Below are 16,496 nucleotides of genomic sequence, written 5' to 3'. Positions count from 1 at the left end.
GTCAAAACTATACACCTCCAGTGGGGAACAGACCCAAAAATGTCAGAATTGTCAAGAAGGGCTGAAATCCAGTTTTTTCAACAGTGGGTCACATGATCAGAAACCTAGATATGTAAGAAACATTTACTGATTAGTTTAAAATAGCCTAAGCGATATATACTCATAGAAAAGAAATTCCAGCAAAGCATATAGAGTGAAAAATGAACACTTTCCACCTGCCTCCCATTTCCAATGTTAAGAGTTGGCTGCATCTCCTTCCAGATCTTTTCTGTGAATAACTATGTATGGTGAAAGTGACAACAGCGAAGTTTTACTGAGTGTTGACTGAGTGCCCGGCGCCACTCTCTGTGCTTTCTGCACATTATCTCATCATCTCATCTAATTTCCACAGCAACCTTATGCAGCAGGTATAACTACTGTCCTCAGTTCAGAGAGAACACCAAGGGTGGGAGGTGGGATTCCCACCAACGCAGCCAGCACAGCCTCGGAGAAACCCAGAGCAGATGGTGTGCGCGCAGCGGGCCTAAGGGAAGACTTCCATGCGGAAAGAGCAACCAGTGCCAAGGCTCCAAGAAGGGCTAGGCTTAGTGTGTGTGAGAACAAGGCCAAGAGCAGATCACATGGGGCTTATCAGGCCCTGGAGGAGTCTGTGAGAGGTAACAGCCTCTCCAGGCCTGTACGACGGTGCCCAATGCTGAAGTCCCAGTATTGAGCAGGCACAGTGAAGGTTCTGAGAAATCAATGTGTGACCATAGCTACTGAGTGCTGACCTGGACCCAAATCCAGCCACACCTGTCAGCTCTTAAACGCATCGGACAGCCCTTTACGGGCCAGAAATTTCTCAAAATGAGCAACACACAGACGCCCCCTACAGGCTCCTCACAAGCCTACAGAGTCCCCAGAGAGTCCTGTTTTCATTAGAGGGCCTCTGGGTAACACACACACTCTTGGGTACCAAAATCAGGGAGCAATGCTCTGTGATAAGTTGGTCTTCCAGACAATCCAGAATATTCCTATAATAATGTTTTAGATTACAGAATTTTTTTAAAAAAGATTTTATTTATTTGACAGAGAGAGAGATAGCGAGAGCAGGAACACAAGCAGGGGGAGTGGGAGAGGGAGAAGCAGGCTTCCCGCGGAGCAGGGAGACCGATGTGGGACTCGATCCCAGGACCCTGGGATCATGACCTGAGCCGAAGGCAGATGCTTAACGACTGAGCCACCCAGGTGCCCTAGATTACAGAATTTAAAATAAATTTTATTTTATTTTTTTAAATTTTATTTATTTATTTGACAGAGAGAGATACAGCGAGAGAGGGAACACAAGCAGGGGGAGTGGGAGAGAGAGAGAAGCAGGCTTCCCACGGAGCAGGGAGCCCGATGCAGGGCTCGATCCTAGGACCCTGGGATCATGACCCGAGCCGAAGGCAGACGCTAAACGACTGAGCCACCCAGGCGCCCTAAAATAAATTTTAAAGAGTGATTCTAGGGGCACCTGGGTGGCTCAGTTGGTTAAGCGTCTGCCTTCGGCTGAGGTCATGATCATCTTAGGGTCCTGGGATCGGCCCCACGTCGGGCTCCCTGCTCAGTGGGGAGTCTGCTTCTTCCTCTCCCTCTGTTCCTCGCCCCCGCTCATGCTCATCCTCTCTAATAAATAAAAAATCTTAAAAAAAACATAGTGATCCTAGCTCCACAGATCCCTGTGAATGCCTAGGTGGGCCAGAATTTGGGGAGCACTGCTCAGTAATACCTTATGTCGTGTAACAGCTAAGGAAGCTGGACTGCAAGCCTGGCACAGAACATGGTGAGTGAGCCCTGACTGAAGAAAGTTCTGTACCAGGGTCTCCTTACACTATAAATCACTGATCTCACCGCCCCCCTCCACTTTTCCGAGGGACACACTCGTGGAAGCATTGTGGACACTTGCCTCGCAGCCACGTCAGCCCTGGAGACCAGACCACGGCCAGATCATCTGAGTGGGAGAATCCAAAGCTGGAGGGCAGATGAGTGGGCCTCTGCTTTTAGGGGAGCGTTATAGCTACCCCCAATGTAACCTAGCCCCCAGAGCTCTGAAGAGCATCTCATTATGCGGTGGCTTCAGCACGTCGGCAAGGCTTCAGCTTGCCCACAAGCACGTCGACACAGTGATAGTCATGCCTTCAAAACACCAGCTGTACTAGAACTGGAGCGGAGGAGTCAGAAGTCCCTCAGCAGAGATCAAAGACACAGCCGAGAGGGTTTGTGCTGACAAAGCTAATTGAATGGTGTTTGATTTGGGACATATTTACTTTGGAAAATACCCAACACCAGCCCAGCACCAAAGTTCACATTGAAACCCACTGATGACCTTGGCTCATTTCATCTCTGCAACACCACTTCTCAGAAGCACAGAGGTGAGTTTGGTTTCTATTATAAATTCTTATTTGCAGTGGTTAGAGATGGGTAACTGGTGCATTTCTCTATCAAACTACAAATTCAAAAGCTTTCTACACTGTCTTAAAAATGGAAAAATTGTTTTGTTTTTTAGTCTGCCTAATACAACATTCTGTCAGGTACCTTACTGAGACAATTGACAAAATTGGAATAGGAACTAGAACAGGAAAGTATTGTGCCTGTGTTAAATTATCTTAAGTGCATAATGGTACTGTGATGGTGCATGAAATATCCTTGTCCTTAGGCATTTTTTCCCTGAAATATTAGAATTAAAAGTTAGAGGGACACACTATAAGTGACCTACTCTCAAAGGTTTCAGAAAAGAAAAGAGTATATGTGTGTGCCTGCTTGTGTACACAAAGCCGTAAAGCAACTTTTCCAAATACAAAAGCTAGTGAATCTGGGAAAAGGGTGTACTGGGGCTATTCTCTACGCTGGTCTTTCAACTTGTCTAATGTTTGAAGTTATTTCAGAGTGAAAGGTTTTTAAAACTTCAAGCAGTCACTTCTCTCCCATCACATCTGCCCTCTTTGGGCCTGAAGACATAGCCAGGAGGGACTAAGGTGTCCAGGTGTTATGCTCTGATGTGTGACCAAAAAAGCCAACCTTTCTCCACACCGTTGGCATGAGAAAGCACCATATAAAGTTCCCAGAAAGGCAAACTTTTGAATGATTCGCCTTTAAAAAATACTGCTTCTCTTCAAAGATAGTCCCCTGATTTAAACATAACCTAGTGGTAGTTTTAAAGTGTCTTATATAATTCTTGTTATACTAAATGGCAGAATGATAGGAAGATTGGCCTTTTTTTTTTTAAGATTTTATGTGAGAGAGAGAGAGAGAGAGAGAGAGAGAGAGAGCACAAGCCAGGGAGAGAAGCAGAGGGAGAGGGAGAAGCAGACTCCCTGTTGAGCAGGGAGCCTGATGTGGGCTTGATCCCAGGACCCTGAGATCATGGCCTGAGCCGAAGGCAGACACTTAATTGACTGAACCACCCAGGCACCAAGACTGGCCTTTTAGATCCTTAATTTCAATTCACAGAAAATATCAGAGAGCTTTTCTCCTTCCTCTGATAAGTGAATAGTGAACATTATTTTTGGCTTTTCATCATATAATGCAGGAACAGGGTATAAGAAGCTTCCAAATATACTATATGAACACAGGGTAAAAAACATGAACGTCTTCACCTCTGCCTCTTTATCTGGTCCCAGATTCCTTTTCCTGAACTCTTATTCATTCAAGTTGTTTTTTTTAACCTTGTTTTTGCCTGACAAGGATCTTCCTAAGTGCAGCCTAGCAAGAAGACTTCCACCAAGTTGCTCGCTTTCTTCTTTTCTAACTTTTTACAGTGTATTGCTATCAATATCCCTGCCCAGTTCTATCTGGACACTGGGCCCAGTTCTACCTGCGGCCAGACACATCAGAAACGGCTTCTCGTGTGCGGGCTATGTGTGCAGCACCACAGCCTCAGCTGGATGCTGGGGGGAGGGTGTGGGGTGGAAAAGACAACAGACATTTTCAAAGTCAGAAACTTATGTGACCTGCCCTCTCCAAAATGTGTGATTCAAAAGTGTTTCGGTGGTGATTAGAACAGCATTTGAGCTGATTATTTTCATGGTATTGTAGGGGAAGACCCAAGGAGGGAGATGGCGGTCGGGGGGGCGGCGGGACAGAGAAACCAGTCCCAGTGTTCCGAGGCAAAGAGGCAGAGGTTCCACTGCCACATACAGCGACATAAGGCTCAGTATCCTGGTATATAAAATGTTAGAAGGATGACGTTAGGTTACATAGACGAAATTCCTTGCACAGCACCTGGCATCGAGCAGACGCTCTATCAAGAGTCACTGCTGTCATCAACATCCACAAAACTGACAGCATCACCAGTTGGGTATCTGTATAGCTAGGCCCAAATTCAGACTAACAAGTCCACATATTTACTTAACAGATGCCAGTGATTCTTATCTGGCCTAGACTGGAAGCAGATATTCTGGTCCTCAAATAGGAGATGGTTACATACACACAACAAACTTGACGAGACACAGTTCTTCTTTCCGGGCTGCTCAGAAGTGACACGTACGATGGTAGAACATTATAAGTGCCTACTGTTGCTGTCCTGGAGAAACACAGAAACATCGAATAATAGCTCATCTACCCAGAATGCAATTAATATGCAGGAAGTGAGCAAGAGAAAGATAAAGCCATTTGGCAGGTAAAACTGATTTGACAAGTCAAGATACATCCTTCCTTGGAACAAGGCACAGGATGGGTAGATAAAGACAGGCTTACCACAGTGTATGTATTAAAAACTTGTTTATTTAAAGATTTTTATTTATATTAGAGAGAATGAGAGACAGCACGAGCAGTGGGAGTGGCAGAGGGAGAAGCAGATTCCCTGCTGAGCGGGGAGCAGGACAAGGGGCTTGATCCCGGGACTCTGGGATCATGAGCTGAGCTGAAGGCAGATGCTTAACCGACTGAGCCACCCAGGCGCCCCAAAACTTATTCAAATAAAGGGACTGCCTCTCAGGCCTTCTAGTGAGAGCTTTCCGACATCATCCTCACACAGACCTTATACACCTGGTAAGATTGCTCCTAACCCCATGCTAGAAGCAGTTCAGTAAAAAAGATTTAGTAGGTCCTCCTGACAGCAGCAGAAGCCAAGTAACAGATGCAGAGAAGAGAGGACACCTGTGGTAAGCCATACAGCCTTACAGCCTCTGGGGCTCCAGGGGAAAGTCAGGCTGCCGGCCACCTTCCACGAGGCACCCAGAGGATCTCTGCATCACGACAAATTCCAAATGTTATGCAAATTGCACAACCCCAAATAACGACACAAATTTCACATATCTTTAGGATATTTGTTTGCAGAGAGCCTGGCCTGTACGCCTTTTTCAACATCTCTACTCAGACCCCACTTCCCAGGGAAGCTTGGTGAAGCTCCCCTGGCAGCCCGCTCCTGCCCCAGGAGACAGGGCCACACCCCAGCTCTGCAGCCCCATCTGCTTTGGTAGTGTCCTTATGAGAGCCCCTCTGCTTTACTGCACGTCTGTTCCCTGTCTGGCTGGCAGAGCCCCTTGGTGGGGGACACCTTTGTGCCTCCAGTGCCTAATATGTTATTTGGAAAACAGGAGACAAAGTTTGGTGAGTGAATGAAAAAGAAACTCTCTGGGAACACTGAATCCCCAGGAATATATATATATTACTGAAAGGATTCTCAGGTTGGGGCCCACAGATCCTTCAGGTAGGTTTATGAAGCCACACAAAATGTTCGGTATCTGTTTATCTTCATCAGCTTCTCTGAAGGTGCATGATCTTAAAATGGTTAAGGACTGATAGTCCCAGGGCATCTTCTGGGGTGAAAGCTATGGGCTTGCCCTCTGAGCACTGTAGTGGCCAGTCCCCTAGGCTGCCTTTCACCCTGTTGCTGGTTTTCTCTCCCAGCTTTAGCTCTGCCAAAATGAAACGCCTCTTCCAACCTCTCATCGTTTCTCTCATACTAATGTCCATGCGTGGGAGCAACAGCCTGGCCAGTCAGCTTGAGAAAGGAGGGGATGATTCTCCATCAGCAAATCCCCAGTGGGGGCAGTTAAGTAGCAAAAACCTGAGCATGCCCCTTCTCCCCGCCGACTTCCACAAGGAAAACACGGTCACCAACGACTGGATCACAGAGGGGGAGGAGGACGAGGACTATCTGGACCTAGAGAAGATATTCAGCGAAGATGATGACTATATTGACATCATTGATGCGGTTTCGCCAACCGATTCAGAGGCCGGTGCTGGGAACATCCTCGAGCTCTTCCAAGGCAAGAGCCGGATCCAGCGTCTCAACATTCTCAATGCCAAGTTCGCTTTCAATCTTTACCAAGTGCTGAAGGAGCAGGCCTGTGCTTCCGACAACATCTTCATAGCCCCAGTGGGCATTTCCACGGCCATGGGTATGATTTCCTTTGGACTGCAGGGGGAGACCTATGAACAAGTGCACTCGATTTTGCATTTCAAAGACTTTGTCAATGCCAGCAGCAAGTATGAGATCATGACCATTCACAATCTCTTCCGTAAGCTGACTCATCGCCTCTTCAGGAGGAATTTTGGGTATACACTGCGGTCTGTCAATGATCTTTACGTCCAGAAGCAATTTCCAATCCTGGATGACTTCAAAAGAAAAGTAAGAGAGTACTACTTTGCAGAGGCCCAGGCGGCTGACTTCTCAGACCCTGCCTTCATATCAAAAACCAATAACCACATTCTGAAGATCACCAAGGGTCTCATAAAAGACGCTCTGGAGAATATAGACCCAGCTACTCAGATGATGATTCTAAACTGCATCTACTTTAAAGGTAAGAAATAGCTTTAAGTTACTCAAAACAAACTCGTGACATACTCTTTTAATGTGCAGATGGACTGAACATCAAGAACTGTATTCTCTAGCTCAATTGATCCAGGAAACCAAGACACAAGGTCAGCTCACAGGGAAGATCAGGATGAGATGACGGTAGCTGCTGACGCTGAGCCCTAACTCTGTGCTTTATACTCACAGAAACTTCACCACAACCTTGCTATTAGCATCCCATTTTACAGACAGAGCCGCCAAAGCACAGGAACTAAAATGATGCTCCCAGGGCGCACAGCCAGTAAGGGGCAGAGCCAAGGTTGCACCAGGCAGGCCATCTCTAGTGCTTTGTTAAATTGGAAGAAAAAATGAAAAACCTTTTTAGCATTTGGCCATCTTGGATTTGAGTTTTTTTTCATCTCCTCTCCCAATTATCAGTAAGCAGGAATATGGACAAGAGGCTGAAGACAGGTGTCTGAAAACTGTTCAGCTTGACTAACATTAATACCTGCAACTCCTTTTTGGGATACTTGTGCACTAATGGGCAGGAGGGGGTGGGGAAATAAACTATTATTTCCAGACCAACTATTCTGGGCCAGACAAGAAAGGAGGACATTCCCCACCCCCATACCACTACACAGACATAGGACCCCTGGGATCCTGGAAGCAAATGGGCAATGGACTTGTAAAATCCAGACCTTGTTCACAGTGCCCTCACTGGGGCTTGAACTGGAAGAAACCTCTACCTCAGTCTACAAGCCTAGAGAGCCAAAGGGCAGACACTAGGAATGGGTCCACATCTCAATGACTCATGGTGACACATAACCACTCTCCTCTCTGCTACCAAAACCTGGTGGGCACTAGCTAGAGTCAGTCCCTGAGGCCTGGGAGGCTATGCTTCCTCGCTAGTTAGCTCCAGCACTGGTTACAGCAGCCCAGGGAGGCGAAGGACAGGGGCCCTCTCTTGGCTGCCGCTCTGGGTGGTGGGGCTGCCGAGGGAGGGCCAAGGCCTTCCAGCAGCTGCGCCAGGCGGGCATTCTGCCAGATGGGCAAAGTAGGGCTGAAGCAGCCAAGACCGCAGGAGGGGCATGGAGGCTGAGCCAGACCCCTGGGCTTCCCTCTCAAATGCCAGGCACACCGAAGGCCTTGTAGTGGGTGATCAAAGGCTGAGGCTCTAACAGGCTTGTGACAGACACACAGACACATGCCGTATATATAATGAACACACACTTCTTTGTTTTTAAGAGAGAGAGTACGAATGTAAGCAGCGGGGAGGAGGAAGAGGGGGAAGGAGAGAAAGAATCACAAGCAGGCTCTACACACAGCACGGAGCCCGAAGTGGGGCTCGATCTCACCACCCTGAGATCATGACCTGAGCTGAAATCAAGAGTCAGGTGCTTAACTGACTGAGCCACCCAGGTGCCCCCCCACACATTTTATTGCTGGTTGTAAGTACGTGGAAGTGAGCAAACTGGAGTTTAAGCCCTGGCCTCCCCACTTCCTATTCATGTGGCCTCGGGCAGGTCATTCAATGTCTCTGTGGCTCAGTTTCCTCCCCTTTATCACAGAGATGATGATAACTCTGGCAGGGCTGTGTGCAGCACAGGGTGCTAGCCTCTGGCATGTGGCAAGAACTCAATGAACTTGAAGGAGTAAAACTGCAGATGCCAATGTCATCTAATGTATTAAGTAGGTATGATATTGCTAGTGACAGCTATTCTGCTTCCGTGAGCAACTAACCTGTGTTTAGGAACAGCTTCAGAACAGCCAGTGTAAGTTACCTGGGCAGCACCAAAGCCCTCCGTTCTACCGGTCGTGGGGTGCCCCGGACATGAGTGCCTCTGCATTAGGCTGGCCGAATGATCAAGGGTAGGCAGAGAAACACAGCAGCAAGCCATTCCCGCCGGCAAGGCTGCAGAATGATGAGGACAGTCGGTTTATAACCTCCAGCACATAGTAACCAGTGTCACACCAAGGGGTTAGAGTGGCAAATATACGTGTGTCCTTTCCCCTTTGTGTTGGATGGTCACTTAATTTAACGTTGGAATCAGAGGAATGAAATGCCAGTAGCACCCAATCTTTCATGGGTGCTTTTTTTTTTTCTTTTAAATCATGGATGCTTATCAAAAGAAATGAAGGTCTAGAAGTATAATTTTAATCGCTAGCTCCTCAATTTGTTACTAATTTGATTTTTTAAAAAGATTTTATTTAGGGGCGCCTGGGTGGCTCAGTCGTTAAGCGTCTGCCTTCGGCTCAGGTCATGATCCCAGGGTCCTGGGATCGAGCCCCGCATCGGGCTCCCTGCTCAGCGGGAAGCCTGCTTCTCCCTCTCCCACTCCCCTTGCTTGTGTTTCCTCTCTCGCTGTGTCTCTCTCTGTCAAATAAATAAATAAAATCTTAAAAAAAAAAAAGGTTTTATTTATTTATTTGACAGAGAGAGAGAGAGAGAGAGAGCAAGCACAAGCAGGGGGAGCAGCAGGGAGAGGGAGTGGGAGAAACAGGCTCCCTATGGAGCAGGGAGCCTGACAACACAGGGCTCAATCCCAGGACCTTGGGCAGGCACTTGCTGACTGAGCCACCCAGGTGCCCACTAATTTGATTTTTAGTTACAAATACTATAACCGCCTTGTAAAGCTCAATAAAAACAGGTTGGGTCTCAGGAGGAAGTCAGAAAGAAAGAAACCCAGGAGACATGTGACAGGCTCCAGGAGAAGCACAGTGACATCGGGGCTTGCCGCAACCTGGGGGGAAGGAGGAAGCACCCCTGGCATCTCAGGCGGAAAAGCCAGGGATGCTGCGAAACACCCTACAGTGCACAGGACAGTCCCCACAATAGAGAATTTCCCAAATGTCAACAGTGCTGAGACTGAGAAGCCCAGGGCAGAGGCTTATCTCATCCCAGTGGCTCTACCTACCAGCTGGAAACCCTGAACAAGTTATTTGCTTCTTTGTGCCTCTGTTTCCTCATCTGTAAAACAAGGCGCATAATAAAAAGCACGCATCTCATATGGTTGCTAGGAGCAGGAAACGAAGGATACAGGAATAATGCTTAAAGGAATGCTTGGCACACTGCCAGTTCTCAGTTGTCAGTGAGAGGCCATTATTATAGTTACTAGCATCTTAGAGCTAAAACAGACATGTACTTACTCCTGGACACACAGCATTTTACCCAAATCTGACATGAAGATCTGACGGCATCATCAGTGTATCCTGCTAGTCCCTATGGAGTCACAGAGTGGAAGGGATGAAAACCATCGAAACAGAGCTGCCACAAGCAAAAAGCTACTCATTTTACAAGTCAACAAGTAGAGGTCCAGGCACGTTCGGCATCTTGCTAGAGTCAAACAACTAGTTAGTGCCCTCATCTAAACCAGAATTCATTCCAGTCTATCTAACTTCTCTAACATTATCATACTTCCTACAAGTATGTCAGCATTCTGACCTTGGAATCATTTAGAACAGCAGTCCTCAAAGTGTAGTCTCCGGATCAGGAGCATTATTAGCACCATCTGGGAACTTGTGAGAAATGCAAGTTCTTGGTTCAAATTAGATCTACAGAACCAGAGACTCTGGGGGTGGGCCCTGCAGACAGAACAAGCCCTCCAGGTGTTTCTGATGCACGCTCACATGTGTGGACCACGGCTTTAAAATAATATTTTAATAAAAGCCCTGTTCTTGTTGACTTTACAGGATCCTGGGTGAATAAATTCCCAGTAGAAATGACACACAACCACAACTTCCGGCTGAATGAGCGAGAGGTGCTCAAAGTTTCCATGATGCAGACCAAGGGGAACTTTCTGGCAGCAAATGACCAGGAGCTGGACTGCGATGTCCTGAGGCTGGAGTATGTGGGGGGCATCAGCATGCTAATCGTGGTCCCGCACAAGCTGTCTGGGATGAAGACCCTCGAGACACAGCTGACGCCCCAGGTGGTGGAGAGATGGCAGAAAAGCATGACAAACAGGTACTTTGGGTTGAATGTTTGCTCTTTTGATCTTTGGGAAGCTGGGAGAGACCAGAAACACTGGGAATTTTGGTCATTTCAAGGAGAAGGGAGACGTGTGCATAAAAACCCAAGAACTTCCATCCTGGGCCAGTCTTTTTTTTTTTTTTTTAAGATTTTATTTATTTATTTGACAGAGAGAGACACAGCGAGAGAGGGAACACAAGCAGGAGGAGTGGGAGAGGGAGAAGCAGGCTTCCCGCCAAGCGGAGAGCCTGATGCGGGGCTCGATCCCAGGACCCCAGGATCATGACCCGAGCCAAAGGCAGACGCTTAACGACTGAGCCACCCAGGCGCCCCATCCTGGGCCAGTCTTGTTAATTCATTCCAAATTTCCTGCTCAGTGAGAAGCAATTGGACAGCATCTGTGAGAAACACAGCTGCCCTCCTCCCTGCCATATGACAGTTTCAGAAGTAAGGGGCAGGTGACTTACAGCCAGCTCGGAAACAATCCCGGCCCTGCCACCTACTTGCTCTGTGGCTTTGAGCCCTGGCTTCGTCATCCATAAAAGCAGCATGATCCTAGGACTTCCCAGGGTCGCAGAGAGAAACACCTAGAAAAGTGACACTGAGCCCCTATCACAGAGCCTGGTGCCTGTGATAAGCTCTCCCTTCCCTGTGCAGGAAATGCTGTAATCCTCATAACCTACGAAGGACATGTCGTTCATGATTTTCCTCTCTCATTATTTATTACTCCAGAGTCAAAACTACAGGTTTTAAGTAGTTACTATGATTTTAGTGGAACATGGCAGAAAGAATAGAGAAGTCATATTTCTGTTTTATTGGAAACTGGCTAGGCCCATATTAAGATGTGAATCTGGTTCAGGTCCCCCTTTGGGACAAGAATGCAAAGAAATGCAATAAACCCAGAAGAGGGCTCTTAGAGGAAGGTATTCACCCAGGGAGCCAGTGAGTCAACAGGTCCTGTCAATTTTTCCTTAGAAATGTCCCCTCTGTACCCACCTCCTTCCTAACCTCTCTGCCCATGACCTCCCACCCTGAACCAGGAAGGCCTAAACAGCCTGCCCATTCCATTCCTCAAGCCATGCGGCACTGGCCTCCAAACGGCGTTCCCAAGACACCCTCCGGCCCCGGCTCCTCTTCTCAGAAGCACTCTATGGACCACCTGCCCACGGGATGCAGCCCAGCTTCTTGGCCAGGCCCACAGACACAGTCCCCCGTCTGACCTGCTCTGCCCCTCCTCCTCTTTCCTCCCCGCCTGCCTGGTGCCCCTCTGCACCCCAGCCAGACCGCAGCTCAAGCTCCCTCCGGGCTTTGCTCACGCCATCTCTCAACCTGTGGGCAGCCTTCTAGGCCCCAGGAACACCCCCTCCTTCCTCACTCCCTGCTGGGTAGCTCCAGTAGTTAGATCTGTTCTGGTTGTTCAGATGTTACCATACCACCTTTACTGTTTTGCTGCTTCACACACGTGAGTCCTGGCTTGCCAAAAGGAAAGCAAACTCTTGAGAAGGGGGACTGTGTCTGATGTCTCTTTATCCCCTTTGTGTGCGGACTTGGCCCCATGGACACTGTAGTTGCTGTTTATCCATAAGGACTGAATGTGTTGAGACAAGGGCAGAGAACTAAAGTTTAGCACTTCTGGCATGTGAAGGGTTCTTTTTTCTGTACACTGATCAGATACTCAACTGCTTACTTAACAAAATAAGAAATGCCTGAAATCAAGGACCCAAATAAGAGAATTATTTTTAGATACTCTCAAACCATAAACCAGTAATAGTTCTGCTGCTGACCTGGAAGGCGGGACGTGAACCTCACAGCATGGAGGAAATGACTGCATAGCACTAACCATGCTTCCATTTTAAGGAACTGGAATCATAATGGATGGTCTTTCCCCAAAACTCAACTGACAGTACTGGGATATGAATTTCAAGAAGTGCTGCATCCATTCTGTGGTAAAAGCAACCTGCAGTTGGTGGTGGAAAGGAGGTTGTGGACATTTGAGGGAAAAACAGGATTCTTTTGGAACTTGTGGTTCAATAAAACTGGGCCCCCTTTTCTTCTCTGCCCAGAACTCGAGAAGTGCTCCTGCCGAAATTCAAGCTGGAGAAGAACTACAACCTGGTGGAGGCCCTGAAGTCAATGGGGGTCACGGCGCTGTTCGACAAAGACAGCAATATGACAGGAATCTCAGACCACAGGATCACCATCGATCTGGTAAGCTCTCCCCTCGTCCACCCTCTGCACCTGTCCCCAGGGTCTGCCCCCAGCAAAGCCTCCCTCCTGCCCAGCCTGACTTCACAGGTCAACAGTGCTGGGTCTGCTCTCCCTGGGTCTACCAGACACTGAGTGGGCAGGGTAATCTGTTTTAGGAAGCAGCGTGGGAGTGAGCGTCATTCCTGCCGACTGCAGAAAAGAGAGGAGGTATGCGCCCCAATCTGTGAAACAGCTACACCCAGCTGAATCATGAAAGACCCGTTAAATATATGCAGAGAAAGTGCATGACCTGCACGCTGAACTTGACACAACAATAGACACTCCACAAAAAAAGAGAGAATATCAGTCCAACAAACCCATGCAGATCCAGGCCCCACCCTTCTGGCAGAGCGCCTACAGTGTGCACAGGAGATGGGGCCTGCCCCTGCTGTTTTGCTGGCAGACCACTCATACCATGACCACCACCATGAGCAACTGTGATGTTGGAGTTTAGAGATATGCGTTGTTTATATGACACAGCCTCTGAGCACAATTACTGCACCTGGCAGGAGGTGAGAGAGACCTTCATGGGTCATTCTGGTCAGCTGTGGTTTGTGCCTTGCACGTGGTGTTTCCACCCTGAATGAGAGGAGACTCCACTATCTCGTCTATCCCTCACTGATGGGATCTGACAACTTTCCTTTCCATTTTGAAATAGTTCAAGCACCAAGGAACCATCACGGTGAACGAGGAGGGCACCCAGGCTGCCGCCATGACCACGGTGGGGTTCATGCCGCTGACCACCCAAGTCCGTTTCACTGTCGACCGCCCCTTCCTCTTCCTCATCTATGAGCACCGCACCAGCTGCCTGCTCTTCATGGGGAGAGTTGCCAACCCCACCAAGTCTTAAAGGTGGAGGTCTGGGTTTTGGGGGCACTGTGTAATTCTGGTTCCATTCTAACGATGAGAACGGAGATGTTCTGGCATCATGGCTTTCGTGGTTTATGCGACCATTCTGAAATCGAGGCCCATAGGAGAAGAAATTTACAAACCGACGGAGAAGCTCATAGGAATCCGTTCCGCACAGTGAACAAGGCCAGCAGTTCGCAGACATTAATGCACCTGTGATATGTGAGCCATTACCCAGAGGGTGTCAGCAACATACAGACCGGCTCACTCCCGCCTCCTCAGTGCAAACCTATAGGGGGCTTACCTTGTACCTCCTTTCCCTGCTGTCCCCGTCCTTGAACTTTTGGCTCTATTACTCCAATTACCAGCGCTCCTCAGCTGAACACAGAACACAGAAATGAGCTGTAGGACTAATTTCTCACCTTTCCCAAGGATGGTGCCCAGGCCAGAAGCAACCTCATGACATTCAAGGGGTGCCCTGGGTGTTAGGGCCTAACACCCTAATTCTCTCAAGGCCTAACCTTCTGAATTGATGCTAAATGTCATCTATACTTCTGCTGTCACCTCACTGCTGCCCAGAGGACAGTGTATACACATGGCCATGCCTTTCACCTTAGAGATAAATAAATATTGCCACTTTTACTGTGTGTCTGTTATAATTCTCTATTTTTTGAGGCTCAAGTAACTAAGAAAAGCCAAATTCAAAATAGCTGACATCCCCAGGAATGACAGAGGTTGACAAAAAAGCAACTTGAGTTCTTCACGGTGACTCATGTGCTACGCAGCAGGCATATTCCTCGGGATCAGGACATGGTGAGTGTTGCTAAATCCTGGGGGCAAAGATGCTGTGGATGGGGCTTCGTGGAAATTCCTGAAATGCCAGTCTTTATGTGGGGCACATGCTTTGGCTTTCATCCCTGGACGCAGGGAGACCCTCAGATGAGCTCCCAGAGTGGGTCTGGTTTGAGAAAGCAGGTGACATTCAGATGTCTGAATGTTTTGCTACTTGGGTAAGACAAGTGGAATCCAAAAAGGCTGCTCAGAATTCAAGGGTGCTGGTGCCTCTGCAGTGCTGGGGTCTCTGGGCAGTGATGGGGAGAGCATCACAAATGCTGTGTGTGCAGCTGTCTAATTATGACCCCCAGAGCCCTTCAAGAGAGGCTTTCTCTTCTTTCTCTGCAAAGGAGGAGGAGCAGGGTTTGAGCACAGGCTGGCTTGACTCCAGAGTCACCCACAGAGTCTGTCACAGAGGGCTTCAGACTCAGTGAGACCAATACTAGTCATGGTGGCAGCAGAAGGGGAGCACCTCACGCTCCCCACTGTAGGGGGCGCTGTGATGGGTTTGCCCGCAGGTTATCACTGAGTCCTCACTGCACAGCTAGGAGGTTCGCACTGTTATCACCTCCTTTTGGCAGCTGAAGAAACAGCTGAGGTCTCAGAGGAGACATGATCTGCCCCAGGCCCTGCTGTTAGTTGCTAACACACCTCTCCACGTGCTTCCTTCCCAACTTTCTGCACCAGGGCCTCTGCCTCCTGAATCTCCTGACTAGTGCAGGGTGGAGGCTACCTCTTTGCCTGTCACGCCTCCTGACCTCTCGGAGAGCCCTGAGCTGGCTGACACCCCATTCCTTGAATTTCTTCTCCAGTGCACTTCCGCACTGTCCTTTCCTGGTGCTTGTTCTGCTTTTCTTGTCCTGCTGCTGGTTCCTCCTGTTCCTCCCATTCCTAAACGTGGCTCTCTCAAAAACTCTGCCTGTAGCCCTTTGCCACGTCTGTCCCCTACCCAAAAGGTGACCTCTCCCTTCCAATGTGGCCTGCCCCATCTATGCTGGAGCCAGCCCAGGCTCCTCTGTGACCCGGCCCAGGTCAAGGCCCTCCAGCCTCCATGCTTTTCGTTCACCCACATCCACTCAATGCACTCAGATCCCCTCTTTCTCAAACTAGCTGACCCAGGTTTCAAGGCAATAGAGTGTTAATTCAGAGCACAGACCCTGAGCCAGGCTGCCTGGGTCCCAACCCTGGCTCTGACATTTAGTAGCTGTGGGACTCTGAGGCAAGTTCTGTGCCTCAGTTTCTCCACCTGTAAAATAGGGATAATAACAGCACCTACCTTATAGGGTTGTTGTAAGGAGTAGTGAGTTAATGACTGGATGGGGTTTACATCAGTGCTTGGTGCTTAGCAAAAGCTAGATAAGTACTATCTTTGTCTGAGAGAGTATCTAGCCCAGGGGTTCCTAACTGGGGGGCCCTGGGCAGGTTTCTCCCACTCAGCTTCTGAGAATAAATGCAAAACCTTGTGAAGAGATGCATTTCTATGGAAGGAGAGGGCAAGACTTTCAAAGGAGTCCATGACCTAAAACCTGTTAGTCCACAAACCTAACTTTATAGGCACTGAGAGAATAAGTAACCTGTCCAAGGCCACAGAAATTACTGGGGGCACAGGGAAACTAGCTCTAAGTGAAGTGCACAAATGTTTTCTGAGCAGGGGGTGCAGCTTATCAAATCACTACAACAGTGGAACACACAAGACTCTAAGCATTAGATACCTTTCATGGGGCTTGATTAACTAATGGGCTAGACACTAAGAGAAGCAATTTAATCAGTGATATTTCTGAAGAAATACTCTTCTACGAAGTTGCAGGTCAAAGATCACCAAACCTAAGCTCTGAA

General features: G+C 48.4%; 2 protein-coding genes across 2 annotated transcripts in view; one reads left to right on the top strand and one right to left on the bottom strand.

Annotated features, from left to right (window-relative positions):
• PI4KA (phosphatidylinositol 4-kinase alpha) overlaps positions 1-16,496 on the bottom strand; it is a 119,886-nt gene that overhangs the window by 50,995 nt on the left and 52,395 nt on the right. The window lies entirely within an intron of this gene.
• On the top strand, positions 5,049-13,865 carry SERPIND1 (serpin family D member 1). The gene is made up of 4 exons (XM_034989196.1): positions 5,049-6,767; positions 10,451-10,724; positions 12,794-12,938; positions 13,636-13,865. Exons 1-4 carry the CDS (start codon positions 5,738-5,740, stop codon positions 13,825-13,827), a joined length of 1,641 nt encoding a protein of 546 aa, XP_034845087.1. The 5' UTR covers positions 5,049-5,737; the 3' UTR covers positions 13,828-13,865.

This window comes from Mirounga leonina, unplaced genomic scaffold, assembly GCF_011800145.1.
Source record: "Mirounga leonina isolate KUSES-001 unplaced genomic scaffold, KU_Mleo_1.0 Mir_481, whole genome shotgun sequence".
Classification (NCBI taxonomy): Eukaryota; Metazoa; Chordata; class Mammalia; order Carnivora; family Phocidae; genus Mirounga; species Mirounga leonina.
This window is presented reverse-complemented; position numbering and strand designations above follow the sequence as displayed.